This window comes from Sturnus vulgaris, chromosome 2, assembly GCF_052056855.1.
Source record: "Sturnus vulgaris isolate bStuVul1 chromosome 2, bStuVul1.hap1, whole genome shotgun sequence".
Lineage (NCBI taxonomy): Eukaryota > Metazoa > Chordata > Aves > Passeriformes > Sturnidae > Sturnus > Sturnus vulgaris.
The window spans coordinates 98,711,407-98,734,051 of record NC_142244.1 but is presented as its reverse complement, the minus strand read 5'-3'; the positions used below and the strand labels follow the sequence as shown (position 1 = coordinate 98,734,051).

Below are 22,645 nucleotides of genomic sequence, written 5' to 3'. Positions count from 1 at the left end.
TATGGCATATCCTGAAAGAAGAAAGCTTGGGGATTTACAGGCATTTTCACATATCTTCAGGCACAGATTTCTCAAGCAGTGCCAGGCAGCAATATTGCAATGCTCTAACAGTGTGAACAGTCAGGCAGATGACACCAAGTCAGTCCCATTATTTGCAGGATGATTAGAAGTAGCAGCATTGAAATTATTTTTTAAATTCTGAATTTGAATATATATATATATATTTAATGTATGCGGTATATGGTAACATATCTGAAAATGAAATTTCACTATTTTATCTCCTTTAGCTGATACAAGGTTTAAATTATATTGGTGTATGATGTTTTCTCCATTATATTAAAGATGGTTTCGTGAGGAATTACCAACTCTACAATACTTAAAAGCCCTTCTGTTTTTTTTCCAGAGAAGAGTTGCAATGGTTAAAACATATGTCTTTTGGTGAAAACATACTTATAATATATGTCTTTTCCTCTCTTTTTTATCATTTAGATATCAGCATGAATCAATTCCAAGTCCACTGGTTACTGGAGTCCTGTGCACACAATGACACCAAAGGACATAGGAAAGTCACAGAGCTGACTTATGTAAGTCTCCCTTCAGCCCCCTGCTTGACTCTGAGTAGTTCCTAGGCAGCAAGAGAAAGGATGGTTCTGTAACCTAATACAGTATGTGTTATACTCTGTTTCATAGATTAGTAAAAACGCTTTCTTTTTTATGTTCTTCTTTGGCAAAAGATAAAAATTATATACCTGGACTGGTTTTGGGTTGCTTGGATTTCCTAAATAAACACTAGGCTAAAATGTTTTATTTGTTTTTGTTGTTATTCAGAAAATGAGACTAGACAAACTTCTTAACTAAGTACTTACATTATCCCTACAGCATATAGAACATGGGGCTTTATCTGCAATTAATAATGTAGGACTTTAGCATAGTGCAAATACTGAACAGTAATAATATTAATTAATAAGCCAGGCTTTCTTTTAGACATTCGAGTGAGTTTCAGGTGATTATTCTCCCTGAGGAAAATAATAGATAAGAAAAGAAGGACTGTAGGTAACAAATACTAGATATTACATCTGGAAAATCTGGAAGTCAGACAGATATCAGATGGGGAGAAAAGCTCCATGTAACTACATGTCAGCCCAGATGTATATATTGCAGTACTTATACTCAGTTTGTTGGCAATCTAATGTCATCTGTCTCTATAACACATTATTTGAACAGCAGAGTGATGTGATTGGTGCATCAGAATTGATTTAGTGTGTTATGCAGAATGGACAAAATCACAATTCACCTTTCCTTCTTACCCTGATCTGTACTACCCCATCAATTCAGGAGAGTTAGTGGCATGTAGAAGAGTAAATCAAAACACATAATTTCTCACACAGTATGGTGCTAGCTTGTAAGATTTACTGCTTCATGGGGTCAGCAAAGCACATATTAGAGGTGGCTTTAAAAATTATTTTGACATAATAATACGATCGTTTGCAATATTTCAATATATGCACATTGGAGATAGGAGAAACTTAACATTTGGGAAGTTTATTTCCACTAGAGGTCAGGAAAGACTGTTTGGACATCTGTCCAAATGCATTGTGGGATTATTGAACTTATTTCCTTTTTTCCTTATTTCCACTTATTTTGTAGTGGTTCATCCAATCTGTCACGATAAATAAAAATAGTCCTGTCACAATTTAAGGAGACATCAAACCTGTTGGACCACTCTCCCAGCAGGTGGAGGCTGGGAGTCCAGTCTCAGCCCAATCCATATGTCCCATTGAAAATGACCTTCCAAGTGAAGGGTAGACTAATTTGCAATGAGAAAAAAGAGGGAGTTATGCAGAAGAACATGGGAAATTAGTGATTCTGAAGGGAATTAAAGATCTAAAAGGTAGTGATTAAAGATCTAAAAGATAGTGAAAGACTTTTGACCTTAGTCAGTAACATAGTACTAGAGATTTTTCTGGAATAAAAAACAACCAACCAACCAACCAACCATTCTTTTTCATATATAATTTGTGCTAAAGGTTTCAGACTGTAATTTTCAAAAGTACTTCAGAGAGCAGTAAGAATTATGCTGGACACTTACACTTTGTATAGTTTACTTCTCCACCCATTGTCCTAAATAGAAACTTGTGCTTTGTAATTAGCTGTGGAGTTTTTCTTCCTGATAAGAATATAGAAGTACTTAATGTACTGAAGTGGAAAAATATGCATCCATAATGCCATGCTGAACTTTAAATGTGCTTTTAAAAAGTTAAACATAGATGAAGCCTGTCATTTACAGCAGCTTAACTCAGCTTTCTTACATTTATTTAATTCAATTAGCATTTATATCCTCACATTGCTACCCCCACTGCCATCATTCACAGAGACTGTTCTAAATATTAAAAGTCAGTTGCTTTGATGCAGTGTCGAAGGAACTGTGTAGAATTGAAGGACATATTCAAATACCATGCTAATATATTTTACTACTGAAAATAATCATAACGTTGGCAATACTTGCGCTTTCTTCTCTGAGTTAAAACCACATTGGCATGTGTTAGAAATCCAGGAAGATTTTTTTTTTGAGAAAACTTTTCATCTTTTGCCTAAGTTATTTTTCAATTTGTTCGTATTTTTTTTTTCCTTGGGCTCCGTTTGCAGCATGTGATCTTTTGTTTTTCTTATTGTAGGAAAACTACATTATTCTGAAGGACTTGTCATTTTCATGCAAATACAAAGTAACTGTTCTGCCTGCAAAATCTAAAGGTCGTTTTAAGGCTGAGAGTACGTTCTTTGTTACCCCACCTTGCTCTGCATTTAAAGAAAAAAAACACAAGCACATTAATTGTCCTGCTGAAGGAGGTAAGGCACGATCTGGAGAACTACCAAATAATTCCAAAAGCATTTATAGTCGCCAAAAGAGAGTCTTTAAAAGCGGTCCTAGAACAGGAAATGAGATATTCAAAACAAATAAAAAAATCAGTAATGCTTATGAGAAAATCAGCAGAAATACACAGCAGTAACGATTTTGGCTAGTATATTATTACTGTTTTGTCAATTAAGTTTAATCATAGTGGACATACAATAATATTTGCAATGGCATTGTTGGAGATTTTTTTTTTTGTAAATAAGAACAGTTTCCCAATTGTATTTATTATAATGATGGATGATAACTGTAAACATGATTATGGTAGCATGACCCATCTGCAGGTGAAAGCTGCTTTTTCAATTTGATTTTTTTTAGGTTAATTCTGCTCTCAAATCAGAAATACAGGCCCTTATATCTTTTACAGTATTGTCACAATGTGTAACTAGAGGGTTATGGAAGTTGTAGAATTACGGAGATACTGGTTGGAGAGGACCTCTGTGGTCACGGGTACTTGGTCAGGTCAGCCATGGCTTTGCACTGCCAAATGTGGATACCTCTCTGTCTGGTTAGAGGGAAGCCCTTTAAGTTGTACTACAGTTTTAGTGCATGAATTTTACTTTTTGGCTGAATTATGGAGTTCTGTGCTACCCTGTGCATTTTCTTGTGGTCCCAAAACTTCCAGTCTGAGTTCAGGTGTTCTGAAATATGAGGAGGAGAGTGGCTCCCTGTGAATGTGGCACTTAGGTCTTCACATACCATAGCTTTCTTTTCTGTACCTGCAGCTGAGAGCATTTAATCTGAAGTTTGAGTTTGGCCCAAAATGTCAGTGGAATATATCAAACGTAGGTTTTTCGTTAACACTTGAAAATGTGGTGGTAGAAAGCTGACTGGATACTGTGTAACACCAGAAACACAGCTCTGCCTGACCTTGATTTGTGAAATTAAATGAGTATTATTGAAGATTATCTCTAAAAGTTTAGCTTATCTTTTTATTATTTTTTTTTCTTTCCAAATTTATAGTGCCAGTCGTACCCAAAGTGTTGGCCAAACCCGAGAATCTGTCTGCATCTTTCATTGTTCAGGAAGGTAACATCACTGGTCATTTTAGCTGGAAGATATCCAAGGCAGATCTTCACCAGCCCATGACAGGGTTTCAGGTCACTTGGGCAGAAGTGACCACAGAGAGCCGGCAGAACAGTTTACCCAACAGCATCATCTCGCAGTCACAGATACTGCCAGCAGTAAGTCATTTGTTACCCTCCTCTGCCAGTGGTTCCCTAAGTTTGTGTGTCTGTGGCTCATTTGTGATGTTTAGTGGTGATGCAGATGTCAAACACTGGTTCTGCAGGTAAGTTGGAGCAGGAAGTGCTTAATGTTTCCTACTTGATGGAGGTACAAAGCATAGCTACTATTCTTGATGAATCATGGAACATTTTAAACTATAGAGCCTGGAGATGTCTTTAATTATCTATCCCTGTTTATATCTGTCTATTTATAGCACCTAACTTAACTTGCAGAAGACTCTGATTTGAGTTTAAACAGTATCTGCTATCTCTCAGAAACCACCAAAATTTAGAGTACTTTATGCCAAGGACCATTCACTCTGACTAAAAATACGGTATTTTACACAACCAGGGCTGAAATGCACGGGGCCCAACTATTGCAGGAGCACCTGAATGAGCAGAGTGAGTGTACAAGTGCAATGTATGCACTCCTATCTCTGCCCTACCCAAGCAGGATTTTATATGAGATAGAACAGCTTCAGCCAGAAAACAACACGTTTCTCCCTACTTTTTCTCTCTTTTCCTCTTTACTGTCTGCTCAGGGAGTAGCAGCAAATCATCCCACAGGAGTAACCAAAGTTATTCCCACAATGTGCTCTGGCTGTCCCAATGGGGCAGGTACAGTGCCAACCAGCATAACTTGTCCTGTGGATTCCTGGCCAGACCAGCCTGGCTGGTGGCAGGAACACCCTGTTGCCCACACTGTCCAGCATCAGTGATCCAGCTGGCCCCTTCCTGGGACTGGGGCTTACAGCTTGGAATAAATGAGTGATTTGTTCCAACTTAATGCAGATGATGCTTTGGTTTATAGTTTTGATTTTGATTTAGATGAATGACTTCTGATTCCTTAATATCTGTCTGTCTTTAGCCAAATGTATTCCCATCTGGAAGTTTCTATAAAATTCCTTTGAAATTATTCAGCACATGTCTAAGTGACCACAAAAGGTATGGAACAGTGAAAAGTGAGTCCATCACACCATAAATGACCTTAAGAACAGAAGACAAATTCTTATGGTGTAACTGGACAAATCTGAAATTAGTGTGGACACCCTTTTCTTTTCACTTGCTGCAGAAGTGTCCCCAGGCCAGCCACTACTTAAATTTACAATTAGTAGAATTCAAATGCAAATCCAAAATAAAAACAAGTTTATGTAATGAACGTGTTTGTTAAAAAGGATGGTTAGGAAAATACATTTTAATTCATTTTTTAGCAATGAGCACATCACTAAAGTGACCAGCACACTTGCTATAAAAGTCTCTAACAGCTTGAACCTTGTACACATGAAACCATAGTATTATGGTTAAAAATGTGTCTGTTCAAAGGGAATGGCAAGAAAATCCAAAATCAAATTCAAATTCAAAACACACTCACTCAACAAATTCATGCATACCTTAAATTCTTTTAACGGAATGATATGAAAATAATTTGTAGCTGCTGACAGTGATAGAACCTGTTTAAACCACTGACTGATGTGTGTGAGTAGAGCAGCTATGTTTTATTTTCCGATGGTCTGAGAAGTGATTTATTTCTTTTTAGGATCATTACATACTCACTGTGCCCAACCTGAGGCCCTCCATGCTGTACCGCCTGGAAGTTCAAGTGCTGACCACTGGAGGGGAAGGGCCAGCCACGATCAAATCCTTCCGGACGCCTGACCTTCCTCCATTTGCACCCCACAGTAAGCACTGCACTGTTCACACGTCTGCTGGTGACACGTTGCAAAATTTCAGTCTTCCACCTGTAAAGACTGGAAGCCTTTTTCAAGCCTTAGAGTTTTAGCTGATTCCAGTAGCATTCTATAAACTTTAGATGTGTGAAAATACTGGCTTTTTTCCCCCATAACTGTCCATCAGGAACAGTGGTAGCAAACCCAGTCTTTTTCTCACTCAGTTCCTGTGGTCTAATATTTGCCATTTGTTGCAGCCACAGCTCTTTGGCTTATGCCTGTAGCACTTGGTCTGTGCTCCAGGTGCAGCTTGGAGGATTACGAAGCTTTCAAGATTAAATTTTTCTGGGTTCTCTCAGTCCAGCATGGGTCCAGCATGGCTAGGGCTTAAATATATTTCTTAAGCAATGCAAACCTTTTAATGGCCATTTCCAGTGCTTCATGTGTTTCTGAAAAATGCAGCTCAGTATTTGCAAAGCCAAATAAAAAATACAGTTAGTTCAAAATTTGTCTGCTTGACAAATTTTGTTAATTTAGTAAATTCAGTGAGTCTTTCACGGGCCCACTAAAGTTGCCTGAACTGAAAATGCACATAGTTGTCAGCACAGACTCAGCACTAATAAGCTGAAGGATTTAGAGCTGAAAGTCTCACAAAGCCTTTTCAGTATGGATAAATGTTGGCATAACATATCCAGGGTTTGATATATGCATAATTTCCTGTTCTTTTATTTAGGACCTCATCTGAAGCAACATCATCCACATCACTACAAGCCATCCCCAGAGAAATACTAGACTGTTTCAGATGATTATACAAATAACTGAGGGAAAAAACTGAGCTTCCAAATGAGGGCTGGGTAACAGCACATCTGTTGGAGCAGTGAACCCAGCTTTCCAATGGAAGTTACCATCCTGTACGATCTGTATCTATTTCTCTGTAGTTTAGCCATGAAGAATAATGTTTGCACCATCACCAAGATGAATCATACAGCAAGTATCATTTCAGTACCAGCACTATTCAACAAACTGAAGATTGCATCCAACTTAACACCTGTGAGAAAATGTTCATTATATTGTTCCTTATAATATTTTCGTATTCTGTGTTTAAAGTAGGTTGAAACGATGCAGTGTATACAGCTTTTTCTCTTACTGAATTCTATATTACTATTTGCAAGGTCCTGTGATATATACATACCTTTGAAAGAGGCCATGTTCTCATCAGTGGATTCAAATTATCTATTTTACTTAAAGTCCTGCCTGTCACCAATTTAAGCCCTAGTGTATTGTGCTATTAAAGGATATCTCCATTTGTCTGAAATAAGGACATAAGTAAAATAAATACCAGTAGCAGAAACCCTGAAATACCCAGCTTTTAATAATTGCAGTATCACCATGGAGGAGGATGATGATACATACATATTACCCATCTGGTCTACAGTGATAATGTTCTATCATGTAGCTCTTCTATTAATGTAGTAAATAGTTAAAGGATATACAGGGTAGAAATACCACTGTAGAGAAACAAATGGAAATGAATAGAATTGTTTAAAATCGATGGCAATGAATGGAATTAATTGATAGGTCATAGAAGAATAACTTTTAAAATCTTGGTTACAATTTTTTGATACGTAATATTTCAAGGTATAATATTATCTTGAATAGAAACACCAATTTTCGTGTTAAAAATTTGAATAGTTAACATTAAAGTTTTAGAAACTGAAATTCTGAGGCACATTTATTATTCAAGTAGCTGTATAGCTGCATTTTGGCTTTGAATTGTGATGCACATATTTCTTTTCCCTGTGGATCTTTAGAACAGAAGGATAGATGTATTGGCTCTATTTTGCTGTTCTGCTTACAGAAAGAATTATGTGACAATATTCTGGCATCTGGAAAACATTGGCTTATAGTTTATTTGAATTCATTTTTCAAATTTAGACAGAAGGGTGCCCTTTTTAACCATAAGGGAATTCGTATTGCCTTGTTGTGCAATATAAACTGTCTAGAATAATTTGTTACACAGAGACACATGTCTCAATAGTAAACAGAAACTGCTTGGATTTATTATTGAGAGGGTGGAAAGTATCTGCCAATAAACATCCATACAAATACCCATAATCAGCTCTTAATGTTCAAGATGTTCAAAGTGCTCCTGAATTCTTTGGCACAGTTTCCATTGCTCCTTGAATCATCACATCAGACTAATGTTCCTCAAAACATTACAGTGATGCCAATTCATTGGAGTTAAGCAGGAAGTCAGGAGCCCTGCATCCTCATAGAATCACCCTCCTGAGAAGAATCAAAATGCTTACTGTTTGCTGATTCTCTCTGAAGCGTTCTTCTGTTCTAAGTAACAAGGTACTTTTGAAGAACACTGAGAGGTTTTCCCTTCAGAACTAGATTGATCAAAACCAAAAGTTGATAAAGCAGAAATCTATTGATCAAGTGTATTAATAGAGTCCACTAAGATGTAAATTATTTTTTCCTTCTACAAATGATCTTATCAACTCACCTTTCGAGTCACCCTCCGGAAATGAAAAATACAAAGTCAACAAAGCTGATGCATGGATGTTAAATTCCCAGCTGTGAGTGATTTTGTGATTTTTTTTAAATTTAGCAGTACAGATTTGAAGTGTTTAGTGCCTAATTCTAAAGCTTTGCTGAATCACACAGGGTATTGTCCTAATTTACTAGACTAAGCCACATTAAACATTTAATTCAGCAATAGAGTTGCAATTTGCTACTTAATTCCCTAGTTAAAGATTTCTCTCATTATGTTGTGTAATTCAGAGTTAATATTGGGATGATCTTAGAGATATTAGTATGTTTTAAGATACTCTGCACCTTTACACTAATGTATTATTTACTGTGTACGATTCTGATGGATTTGTCAGTTGAATTCAGGATGCATTTTGTTTATTTCTTAAAGGAGAATTATAAGATTATGCTATTTTTGCTAACTGCTTTGTGAAGTGGATTTTTTTTGTTCGTTGGTGATTTTTATATAAGAAGAAACTGGTTTGTTCTCATTATATCTTTTTTTGACCATTTTTGAATTGTTTATAGAACAGGAGAAAATAAGATAGAACTTGTGCTGTATCATCCATGTGTGCCAACTTGAATATTCATTAACAATATAGCACACAGACAATAAATAAGTCTGATTTTTTAAACATTGAACATCCTCAACTTAGTGGCTTCAGAAAGAGCTAAGGACATGGTGTGGCAATGCTGACACTGATACTTGGCTTGGTCACACACAAAGTCATTGCCAATGTGAATAGGAATTTGGCTATTCTGCTAATTGGTATTAGCAGAACTGTATAGAAATCTTAATAGTGAGTGAGTTTATTTCACAATATTTTCATCTTCATGCTCCCAGCTGGAGTCAGAGAGAGTTTCCAATAAGCAGGTCCTGATTCAGGAAGGTTGACAAAAAGGAAGTCAGTGGGATGGAAGTAAACCTGTGCAGTTAAGAATGAGCTTTAGTGGTGCTTCAAATCAAGCAAGCATAGATGTCAGAGATTGTTTGAATAATGTCTTAAATCAGGGCCCTGTCAAACAAAGTGGGGGAACCAGACAGTTCTAAATTCTGTAAAACACCATAAAAATTTTTATTTTTGTGTATATGTAAATGTCATAGTGATATTGACTTATTTATTAATTAATTCATTTTCTTATACTATGTGCCAAGTATGTTCCTACCCTTTTGATCGGTACCTGTGAAAATCAGTTACTAAAAACAATGTTATGCAAACTTGTGCATTTTAACCAGGAATATGCTACTAATAAGCTGTTGCATGTAGTTTTCAATGATTAAGAAAACCCTTTATTTAAAAAAATGTAAATGGATACCTGCAGATGTTGATGATTATATGTGGGTTTGCATGCCAAAACTCATTGTTCAGTTGTGGGCATGAAATGTAACGACTATATTACCTCTACTGATATATTAGTAAGGTACAACTTACAAAGTAATTAACAGAGGTCTATATGTAAAATTTTTCCTTTTTACTTAATTATATTGTAGTAGAGGTAACAAATGCTTCTTTGTTACCCAAATTGGCTGTAGAAATTATGTTCCTATAACAGTCATTTAAAGTCAATATTTATTTATGTATGTAATACAGAAAGATTGGTATTATGTGTTTGTCCTGTTATTTAGAGAAAAAATATACACTTCTTGTAAAAACATTTTGTAAAAAAATATAAATGTAAATAGGGTCTGATTTCTTTTACTCACTATTTTCATGTTTAGAATTTGTACATACTGTTTATGTAATAAACTATCCTACGTTGAAATATTGCTACATTATCTCCTCCATACAGAATTTAGAATTTTGCTTTTCTTGAGTTGAAGAGATAGAGCCATCTAAGAAAAAATCAGTGTCACACCAAGTACTTCTGCTTCATCTAAATCACATTGTGTATGAAGTCAGACCATTTTATCTTCTCTTTACTACAGCATTTTGTTTTCTTTAAGTAGTCATCAAAACAATCTGAAAATAAGATTAAAATATCATATGAGTCATTTACATTGCAAACCAATACTGGAAGTAAAAAGTCAGGCATAAGAGTTTGCCCTTTCTCTATTCTAACTGGATAGTTCACAGTGAAGATTTGTTGATTCTTTTGTTATGCTAACTTAAATTAATTAAGTTGCTGGATCGCTGCCAGTGGCCTGATCTTGCGAGCCAAGATTTTAATGACTGAAACTCATGGTGAGTCTGTGTATGCACTAGATTTGGAGTATTTTCGGTTCTAAAGTGCAGTATCTCATGGTTTAAATTCTGTATTTTTAACAAATACAAATATCTGTCTTAGTACAAATATTTAATTGTTTAAAATTCTCATAGATGAACTATTATTCTCAGGTGCAATATCCTTAGTTTGGAGATGCACCTTTGGGTAACTCTTGACTTACCTAGTAAACATTTATTTTTTGTTAACTTGATCAAAAACTCCAAAATTTCCTGATATTTGTATCTCATTAGAATACCTGCTTACATTTCTGGTTTTGGTTTTCTTTTTACATAAATAAATAGTATTTAGAAACATCCCGATTGTTAAATTTCTCTGCAAGTTGGACTATTTCTATATTTGCTGTTGTGGTTCAGTAAACCCAGATAAGAATGATATATCACCTGAAGAGGTGAATGGGTAAGTTGTCAAAATAAATGGTTGAAGTGTTCTATACACTATAATTCAGAATAGACATTCCTTTTTTCTTGCCATATTTTCAAATAAATGTTTTATTCTACTTTGGATTAAAGGACACAGTTAAATAAAGCATATGAAATAAAGCAAATTTGCTTTCTATTGAACAGTATTTATCATTTTGGGGGTGGGTTTTGCCAATTATGCTTCTGTACAACCTGCCTTTTGTGCACCTATAACCAGAATGCACTCAAAAGATTCCATTTCATGAAAAAATGAATACAATGAAAGCTTGTTCCAGTACGAAACGAACCCACCCTGTCCATTTGTGTTTTCTGCTTACGGGTGTGGCATTGTCAGTGTGTGAATCCATGCCAGCCTCCCTGGGGAAGGGCTTGGGCCACGGCAGTGGCTGCCAGCTCCATGGTGGCCCTGCAGCACCTGGGAGAGCGGTGACAATGTGAGCTTTGGAACAGAGCCCGTGTGCAGGGAGCCAATTGCTGTGTCCCCTCTGCATTGTGCTTCATTTCCTGCCTGCTTCTGCTCAAGGTGCTGCAGGAGCATGGATGAATATTTAATACACGCCTTGCTAGGAGCATTTACTGGGAGTGCTGTGAGGCACAGAAACTAAAGAATTTATGATTGCCTTCTGTACCCAGTTCCTTACATGTGCTGGTGATTTATTCATGTTACTTAATCATGAGCTGCATTCAGCAGGTCTGTCTCTTCTCAATGGAAAATCAGCTTTGGAAACAGTGGACTGTCATTTTTTCAGGAGAGTTAGGCAAATATGCTGCACACAAATATCCATTTATATTTGTGTGCAAATGTACAGCAAATAGAGCTTGCTTATCTTTTGCACAAGCTGTTGAGTATTAGTATGTGTGTAATAGGTTCAAAATTTTCAGTCTTTGACAGTAACTCTGGGTTTGCTGATTATTAATGATTAGTCAACATCTTTATCATTTTTTTACATTTTATTTAGAAGATGTTGCCTGATTAAATGGTAGATGCAGAGTGATAAGCTGGAATTTCCATGCTGTCATTTTATGTAAGTGAAAGGTAGAGGGGGTGGCACAAAAACAATCTGCTCACCTGATGTATCAATTGCTTTGCCAACATCCAATTTCTAGTATTGCAGTATTTGTAGTCATCTGCAAATGTTCAAAATAATATTTTAGATTTCTTTGCTGAGGTGTGCTGCAATACTTGCTTGCAATATAAATATTTCAGACTTTCAGTGAACGTGCCTGCAAGCCAAGATCTGCTAGACTGTAACCATAAAACAGGAATTTACAAGAAAGAAATAAACTGGTGAGTGCTAGTTGTCCTCTCAGAGCAGTTATGGACAACTGTTATTTTTTGCTTGGTGTTTATTGAGTTACACTGTAGACAAAGTAGATTGTCTTGAAGGATAGCATTTAATTGGTGAAAGTGCTTCATGAATGGCTGGGTCACCAGAAGCTTACACTAGATTTACACCAGTGAATGAACCCTGTATTTTTGTATTTGTCTGAAGATGGTGTTAATTTCTCTTGTCTTCTAAGAACTGAACTTGAAGGGGGTTTTAGTTTTGCTTCGTAGTGGATCTGTGTGCATTACTTTTGTTGTGAAAGACTTGTCTCTGTTACTGTGCTTGGTTGTACATGACACACTGAGAGCTTGTTTCTCATCACTGCTTAATGCTGTGAAGATTTAGGTTTATGATACCTTTCCAATAGAAAAGAAATCATTAAGATAATATATATTTAGAACAGATTTCAGTAAAAGGTTCCTTGTCAGCAAAGTAATAGTTGTTTTTTTGATATAAAGAATATTTGTAGCTGTATATAATTTAAATTATTAACAATACAGTATAGTTTTGTAGAACAGAAAACCTGTCTTTATACACATCAGCCATGCTGGCCACAATAAATTGTGGTGAGCACACAAAATTGCATATTAAATAGATAGATATAACTCATATTTGCATTGATAAATGCCATTACGAATAATTTATGTTGAGTTTAACTAAATATGTCACACTGAGTAAAAATGGATCCCAGTTCATCTGCAAAACTTTGATAAAATCCTAAGGTGATCCCAAATTTATTTTATAGGTGATTTTGTAACATTTGTTAGTAACTTTATAAAATATGTGGAACAAAGAACAACTTTTATTTCAGAATTTTATATACAGTCGTTGGGAAACTATGAGTCAAACAACATAATCAGTGTTTTCCTTAACTCCAGACTTTATCTAGGAGACTTGTTCTTTTATCTCAGCTAACCTCAAAATCTCTAGAACATCTCTGTCACAGATGAGGGGTTGCTCAGAGCCTTATCCTTTCATGTTTTGGAGATAATGAAGAATGGATATTCTGCATCCTCTCTTATTAATTACTTGTGAAACAACAGTAACAGCAGTGACATCTGAAATATCAAGGAAATTGTATGGAAAAATAATAAAAAAACAAGTGGCATAAACAACTTCAACTATGTTATGGGCCTGCCAAATTACAAAGAAATTGAAAAATATTATTTTAAAGCAAAAGCTTATACATTCTTTTATTCTCAGAAGGTTTGTGATTAAACCGTTTGCACACTGCCCCTGAGAATGCAAAACTAAAAGAAAATGAAACCTGCACCTTCTCAATGTATTTTTATTTTGTCAGATATTAGTTGTCTCTCAAGTCTTGAGAAATGAGAACTTGATCAGCCATATCTCTAGAGAATTTACTGGTTTCTTAATTTGCAAAACTATGTGAGTTAGGATTAATGTGGTATTTGACCATATTAACATCCAAGGATTTTTTTCAGTATTAAACTGATGATGGCAATGGCCCATTTGTGTTGCCTCTTTTGCATGTCTAACATTGTTTGTTTGAGGAACTACAGCGAGGAAAATTGTTTGTACTCCTTGGTCAGGTGGCACATTGCCCTTAGCAGGGTATGAGCTTCTGGGGAGACCACCAAGGGCTCTGCACAGCTCAGCTGAGGTGAGTGGGTCAGGTTGCTGTGGCTGTGGCAGAGTGTGCTGGGCACCCAGCTGGCTCTGCTTATGCCACAGGTGTCCCCAAGTTTGGGGGAAACGGGGGGTGGCTGTCTGGGAGCAGAAAGAAAGGAGTGCCTTCAGTGAAAGTGCTGTGGAAAGGCCACTTGTCCCACTGCAGAGCTATAGAGTGAGAAGGAAGAAAGACTCAGCACAGAGGTGCCCACTAGCCCAAGCTGGGAGAGGTGTGACGACTGCATGAGCACAGCCTTGGCAAAAGGAGCAAACGTGGTAGAAGCCATCCTGGTCACAGGGAGATGTTGAAGCAGAGAATGTCCACAGCAGGGGCAGAGAGGAGCCCCTCACACCCACTGCACTGTCTCTGTGAGGAGACTGGGTGACAGGGAAGGTGAGCACGATGCAAAGCAGACTGGCACAAATCCCATCTCGTTGGAATCCGTGCAGAGCTTCTGCCGTGGAACTTTGGTTTGTGGGACATTCATTGAAATCCCTCTGTTTGCCATTAGCCCAGACATCTGCAGATGCAGACCTGCAACTCTGGGACCTCAGTGCAGATCACCATGGCTGGGGTACTAAATGGGACTAAAGTAAGACAGGTGTGGATTTTGTTCTCCCTGCACATCTCTGCTGTGCATTTGGACTGCTCATGGTATAGTCAGGCTGCCCACAAATACAGTAATTGTGCCACTGACATGGGACTGCACTCTGTAAAGAACAAAGAAACCTGCTTCTCTCTGTCAAGCTGCTATCCTTATTCTAGTAAACTCTCCCATGGTTTACATATGGAATAAGTATATATTCCCATGGAATACTTAGCTTTCTCTTAAATGAACTGATCCATAGCTTAACATAATTTCTTAAGTCATTGTGGGAAGAAACTTATAGTAAAGTGATCTAAAGGGAAAAAATATTTTAATGAGGTAAAGAGTGAAAAAAATTATTCAAAGAACCTTATTTTTCTTTTAGATATTACTTAGACATCAGGAAATTATGGAAATTATATATAAAGAATGAAGTGACAAAATCTGTCAGAAACTTGAAGAGAACATTTCTGCAAATTCTATACTGTCAATCTGTGAAATATGTTCCTAATATGTCACGGGAGTCAAAAAAAACCACCTGTAAAATGTTTGGAAGCCTTTAACTGCGGTGTTTCAGTGAGGGTGGACATTTTGGAATACTACAGTTATTAACATTGTATTACTGTTAACACATTTTAATGCTGTTAAGAAATGTATATATGACTTAGCTAAGTGATGACTAACATCAGCTCTGAAAGGTCCACTACACTGTCAGTTTAGTAATGCCAGCTGCTTTGGTGTTTGCATATTCTTTAGGCAGATGAGCAGAAAGAATGGCAAAAATGCATAAGCAAAAGGCATGAAAAAGGGTCCCTTGTTTCATGATTTTAGGCCATTATAGCCAGATTTAGGCCAAGCTTCTTCCAATTGCTTTTAATCTCCTCCTCAATGGCTGTGATTTAGTTAAGGGTTTCAATGTCTGGAATCCTATTATGCTGGGTTTGTTGAAGGCACACGCCTTCCCCGTGTCACTGAGGTGGACTTTGCACTAAACAAGGCAACTCCTGTCCCCAGGGCTACTGAGCACTGTCTGTAACCACTCCATCTGCTTCCAGGGATCATCTCTTGCAAAGTGTCTTTACAAATCATAGTCACCTCTGCCCTTAAATCCATTTTAAATTTAATGGTAGCACTGCCAGATTTGAAACCAGCAAACCAAACCTGCTTATCACTGTTGACTTTGAAAACAGATCCTTGGTTCTGTGAACCACTTACCCTTTATTTAGTGATTTTTAAAATTGTTTCTTTTTGAGAGACAATCCTTCTCACTTTTCCTTTGGACATCCTGGATTGTTGACAGCTTCTATTGTCTGAGCCTCTGTCCTCTCTGCTGTGTTCTGCCTTGCCCCTAAGAGCCATAATTCTGCCATGGGAAGTCCACTCTTTAAAAAGCATTTTTATGGGTTCCTTGTTTCTTTAGGGAGCTTGCTTGTGCTTTTTGTTGACTGCTGTTCCCCTATTTTTTCATTGGATGGCTTGAATTTTGCCTGAATTGCACAGTGATGTTTCTCCATTACTCATTTAAGACAAAATATAATTAATAGCTACAGGATGTTTTCTTAAATTCCAATTACAAAATATGCTATCATGTATACCTCAGTCTCAGAATTTTCATTTTCTTGTTTATACATCAACCCAACAATTTTTTTATGCCAGAATTAAAGAAAGAAGCATCTTCACAGCAACTAACCTGTATGTCACAAAAAGATTGATTTGACATTATAGTAGGTTTCCCTTAAAATGTTTCCAAAAGGTGACATTGTCTATGGCACTGCACTCCATGTGTATGGGTTCATTTCACTGTAAACTTGGACTTTTTACAAGAATCTATTTCAGGATGTATTTCAGGAATTCAGAGGTTTTGCTAAAGCAGAAGATTATAACTAAGGATGTCTATCTTCTCTTCAACCTCTTATCCCTAAGGATAGATGAGTTTGCATCCTTTTATTCTACAGTACTTTTAATTTTCACTGGTAAAATAATCACTGGAATTACCAAACTCATATATGCTTTAAAAAGTACTACAGTTTTCTAAAGAGAAAATAAGAGGTTTCATTTTGTTTGGTTTGTTTGGATTTTTTTCAGTTTAATTTACCTTCTTGTTTATTGACAATATTTATATTTCTGAGCTTTTTTATCCCTGTAAATAGAAAAGTTATAATTTTAAAAGAGTAAGAGAAATGAAGGGAGAGAGGTTTGAAGAGAAGAATGTGAAATTCTGATGCAGTCAAGAATTTAAAGGATTAGGTTGAATGAGGAGCACCAAGTAACACCACTTTTGTTATGAGATTATAAGATTTGTCAATGGCAGTGGTGATGAGCCTGACAATGGGACCCATCTGTTGACATGACTTGACATTGTAGGAGACGTGTTTGCTCTGAGGAACCCAAATCCTTGCTGATACTGAAATATTGCCAACACTCCTCCAACCCTCTGGACACTCCTCCACGCTCGTGTTCCACGTGGGTGTTTGCGACACTACTGGGAATGGGTTTACATAGATTAGAAGCTACTGTAAGGATCTGGAGTGGGGAGGTGAAGGGGTCAAGAGCTCAGGTGGCTTTTTTGTTAATTCTGCTGATCAAAGGTCAAGTCTTAGGGACAGATGTGACATGGAGATAAATATGTCTGTGAACAGATGGTGCTGCCAGCAGAATGTCAGCTGCCTTGACCATGGAATAATGTTCCATAAACCCTATGACACAAAGAAGAACTGCACCTCTCTCACACTAATTTACTGATTTATTGAGACAGGTTCACAAAACTCACCAGATTGGTATGAACTATTCTGCCCTTAAAAAAATTATAAATGTTGGCAAAAAAAAAGTATTTGCCATAAGGTCAGAGAAGGGACAAAAAAGAGAGAATGAGGGGTTGGTTAATAAATATATTTGATAGTGTAGGGATTAACTAGGAGGAAGCAGAGGCTTTATTACATGGACAGCATTTTGCTGTAAATGACATTTAGTTGATTAAAAACTTCTTGGATAATTGACATGTGTCACAGCATTAATAATTGAAGGATATAGTTTGCTCAGAAAAGGCAAGCAGAAGACTAATGCAGAAGCAGGATGATGAATATCTAATGGACTCAAAGTATTTGGGAAGTATTTTAGATCAGTGGAGAAAATAAAGCACTGGGGAACCTGGCCTGAAGAGATTCTATGTGGTTTCCAGGGCTTAAGAGGCACTGAAATAAACCACAGTCCTAAGCATTATTCATTTTGTTTTCAGGAATGTGAATGTGAATGAAACATTCTAAAAGGAATGTTAGAAATTCTCAGCCAGAATTAAATATATGAGGACTAGGCTCCTGCTTCATTCCTGAAAGACTTGTTTTCAGAAGAGGGGGATATCTGGGTAGATGCAGCACAAGTGAAATGGACAGTGAGAAAGTCCCCAAGAAGTGTCACGAGATGCTTTGAGCTCATTTAATTTGCCAGTCAGTTATTGTTTCCCTAATAGTCATGTACCAGTTCCTACGTGTTGTCATTCCAAAAAGATGAAAATGCTCTTTTATTGCATTAATCATCTCTAATTTTTGTGTAACGTTACAGCCGTGACTTTCATTTTTCATTCAGTTTTGGTTTTCAGTGTAAGCAGCACTGTGTGCTCAGTTGCACACGCTTTATGTGATTGTTACAGATGCACTTTCTGTGTCCCATCCATGACACATTGTTCTTCATTCAGTCATTGTGCTGCGTCTTTCAAAGTTTAGGAATCACTGTTCAAATTTAGTGTCCTTGAAGAGCATTCCTAGACCTGTTCCAGTTCCCAGTTGAAGCCTGAGTGTCCCCTATGGCATCTGGTGTTCCCAGGCAGTGAAGCACCATTTCTCAAACCCAGTATTCAAGCAAATCACTGTGTCTACTTCACTTTGAAAGAAAAGTGAAAGCAGGTTAATTAATGCCCTGCCTGAAAGAAGCTTTCCTGGTTCTTCTTCTTATAAATGCCTGCATATCTTTTCTGCCACATCTTAGTGCATCCTTCAGGAAACTGCAAAGTTATTCTCATTGATTCACAAAGGACTTGAAGGGGAAATGGCAGGATGGAAAGCATAATTTGCCAAATTTGAAGTGATTACAATTATTTAATGCAAAATGGTGATGGATAACTATTGAAATTAACATGGGAAGGACCAGAATGCAATGTAAAACAAATTCTGAAAAACTGAAATTTTTAGGATGAATATCAAATGCAGAGGGAAAAAGTATAGCTAAAGCAGAATTAACCCTTCTTTAAGGATTAAAATCAATGATTCTCTTCAATTTTCCAATATGTATTACTATTTGAAACAGAAGCTCTTACTGCTAAATGACTTCCAACGTGAGTTGCTTATATTTTTGTTCTACTTAGGACTTGAATTCCTAGCTCTGGATACACTGGATACACTATTATACTTCTCAGAAAATAGGTGAAGCAGTGTATATAATTCTAACAATACTGTTACTAGTGCAAGATTGCTTCTGATTGCTTTTATAAAGTATTTTATTTTAAAGAGGACTGCTGTTAAAATTGAGAGGGATCATAGGACCACATTACTTTTTAAGAACATTTCCTTTGACTTCAGAGAATATAGAGTACTTACATAAAACTGCTTCATAGTATGAAATGGAGATCTGAAGAAGAACCTGTCCTGTGTATGGTAGCTTTTTTAAAACTTAATTTTGTCTGCATCATTATTGCATTGTTGTAACAGATGTGCAAGAGTAGAAGACTTAAAAACTTCTGTGATTTTCATTGCATTGAAAGATAATTTTTACATATATAAATATCTAAGCATGTTTCTTATGTCCATGAGTAATCCTGTTAATAAATTAATAAATCCTAGCCTTAGCCTTAGCCTGATTTTTACCATACTTTTGCAGGAATGTTATCTAAGCTGTTCATGGTATATTTTCACTGATTTTGAAGCAAAGTTATGACTGAGAAATGAAAGATACCAGATGTATTTTAGAAACTGTTTATCACCTCAGAATGTAAAGCTGACGTTGCAGGAGGTGATACATTATTATTATTATTTGCATTACGTAAAAAATGTTTTAAATTTTCTTTTAAGTAAAACTTTTGGAAAAAAGTTAGACTGCTTTCATTTTGTATCTTTTAATAGAAAAATACAGTGGAAGAGAAAAAAGTATTGGTTAAATAGACAAAAGCCTTGTAGAAAGTCAAAGATATGGTAACGAGTATATGCACTGTATGTTTGCAGCTATTCATCACCTAGAAATATTGCCACTTGAGGAAAGGTCAGTACTGACCAGGAGTTTCCACTATTACTAAATAATTCTCCATGCTTCACCACTTTGGTGCAATTTATTTCTGTCAGGTCTGTATATGACATTTACCTTAATGCTGCTTATTGCATAGAAAAGGCAGCAACCACCTGACTGTACAGTGCTGTGTCTTTTAGGGTACACCACAGAAATAGATGTAGTCAAAGGACTGGAGTCCAGTACTGCAGAGGATTAAACCAGAAATGCTGCTGGACACCAGCCCTGTTAGCAGGCAAAACTAACCTCTTTCTAGGGGCTAGAGACAGAGGAAATTGACCTTTGTTCAAAACATGAAAGTTCTATATAAACTTTGGCAAATACATCACTGAATTTTGCTGTTTCCTGATTTTTGCCCAACTGAAATATAGATAACAACAATTTCTTGGTTATTATTTAGGTAATAAATTTGTCTGACTGGAGATTTATTTTTACATAAACTCCTATAATGCATCTCAAGCTCCTAGGTGTTTCTTTGGTAGCAAATAAGTAAAGACAGGGAATTTCAAAGAAAAATATTCACTGTACTCTAGAATTTTTTACTTTATTGGATATTAAAAAAAAAAATCCAAATTCGATTAGTTTAACAAGGTAACTAAAGACTGCTGCTAGGACAAGCAATCTGTATTACAAGATAAATGATTCCCTTCTGGTCATCTTTTCTCTCTTCTGCACACTGATTCCCCTCCCAAGTTTCTTCACCAATCCTACTATTATGGATATAGTACAGCTGGTGTCCTTCCCATTGCATACCTTCAGGAGGAGAAAGAAGTAGATGTTCTCGCAAAATTATACATGTCTGAAGAAAATGTACAATCCCAAGCTGTTTTCTCTGAACAGACAACAGTTAGAACATCAATATAGAGAGAACACAGCATGTTTGACGATCTTGGATTGATTATTTTTTTTATGTGGTAGAGCTGTGTTTCAAACAAGAAATTAAAAACAAGAGGAGCATTGTTTATTCAGAAATTTAATAGACATGTGACTAGTCTGCAAAATTTGGCTCTGAGTCCTGATTTAACTTTTGCATTATGTCACAGATATTTTCAAATCTTTCAGTTCTGCTGCTTGATGTGGAAGTCCAAAGTTTGGGATGCCAGGGGTTTTATTAATCTCCTCACAGCTACTACAGCATCTCAGAATCTATGTAGACATATTCTTTCCTTTAATAATGCTCATAATATTCACTGTCACCTACAGTAATGTTATTAAGATAGAACTGTATTTTATATCAGAGTTTCTCACAGAATGTGTTGTTTCTGTCCAGCCAAAGAGGAATGCAAGCATACCTGAGTTAAACATCTAAAACTATAGCTGAACTGAATGCTAAAGATAAAAAAGGAAACATCCTTCTTGCCATGACCTGATCGGGAAAGAGTTTGTATTCTCATTAGAAATCAGAAAGGCAAGAGAAATATTAATCTACATATGAGGAACAATGTTTTTTATGACTGTTGTCCCTCAAGGTCAAGAGCAAGTTAACAAGTTCATCTTTCATTCCATAAGGCAAGAGCACTGATGTTGAAATCCTTAACACTGAGCTTACAATGAGAAAATACAGTGCCATTTCCTTTTAGCCAGTAGCATCAAAGATGCAATCAATAAATTCACCCTGTAGCAGCGTCCCTATAGTAAGAAACTGTCTTGAGGGAAATAATATTACTTCAGTTCTATATAATTCAAAACTCCTTGAACTGGAGTTCTTTGAAGATAAAAGACTACCTTCTCAGCTACTGTAAATCAATGTAGTTATTTTGACTCTAAGGTGCTACCAATTAAAGTGTATTTTTGCAAGACTCCATTATCCTTTTGCTCAGTAGTGACTTTAATAATGTATTACTTAGTCTCTACTGGTTTATGCTACCTGGTCACACCATAAAGAGTGAGGCAGTTTTTTTCCTCCCAGGTATTACTTTCCTTGGTGAAGGTCTTCAGCCATAAATTAATTTTATTTTCAAGTTGTTTTATAGGAACTGATTCTCACAAATCCTCGCTAGGACTGCACTCCTATGTTGCTGTTATGTTATTTCACTCTTAGGAGGACTATTTTGCAGTTGGCTCTGGCTTGCTGAATTACATTACCTTAATTGGTAAGTATTCTTAGTTTTTCTCTTTCCATGCTGAAAGAGCTGGCATACCACCACATTCCTCACAAACCAAACTTTTCCACAGCAGGCAGCTTCTCTGAATATATTTTTAAATCTTTCCTAAGACTGAAATCAACACAGTGAGAAGGAACCTAAAGGAGGTTAATAAAGGTTTATTAAACAAGAACCTTAGACTACTTCATGTTCTTTCATTTCAGTCCTCTCAGTGTCCCAGAATGGCTCAGCTTCATTTAGAGCAAACAGACAGGTGATGGGACAAAAAAAGAGTGAAATTTGCTGACAGATGGTTAGAACAAAAAATAATGTCAGAATTTCCCAATTTTTCTTTATAGTCAATGGCTACATGATGCAAAGCCTTAACTTCTTATCTATGTTTTTACAGGTCTGAATTTTTTCCACATTACAGATTCTTGGCATAAACTCTTCCCTGAGTAGGATCAAAGTAGGTTACACCAGAATTTTCATCTAAAAAAAAGTCAAACTTTTCAGGAAAGGTGAAATTATGGAAAGCATACAATATTAGACTTGAAGATATGTATATTTATTTATAATACATAGAGAGCAAAAGTGTGATCATATAGAGTTTTAATTTTTCAAAAGAATTTGTACATATTTACCACTACAATATCAATAATAGAAAGTACTCTCAGTATTGAAGACTGCATATTCAAAAATATTTCATAATCTAATAATTCTAGTATGTGGTGTTGAAGTTACCACATATTCAACCAT

At 36.3% G+C, this 22,645-nt stretch overlaps 1 protein-coding gene across 2 annotated transcripts in view; it reads left to right on the top strand.

Annotated features, from left to right (window-relative positions):
* The window catches only part of ANOS1 (anosmin 1), a 131,313-nt gene extending 120,204 nt beyond the window's left edge, over positions 1–11,109 (top strand). For both annotated transcript variants that reach the window (XM_088160183.1, XM_014882441.2), the window contains exons 10-14: positions 490–584; positions 2,676–2,847; positions 3,875–4,095; positions 5,675–5,816; positions 6,538–11,109. In XM_088160183.1, coding sequence (XP_088016309.1) covers positions 490–584; positions 2,676–2,847; positions 3,875–4,095; positions 5,675–5,816; positions 6,538–6,596 — 689 coding nt within the window. In that variant the 3' untranslated portion in view covers positions 6,597–11,109. The remainder of the gene's footprint in view (positions 1–489; positions 585–2,675; positions 2,848–3,874; positions 4,096–5,674; positions 5,817–6,537) is intronic.
* Positions 11,110–22,645: the final 11,536 nt, after the last annotated feature.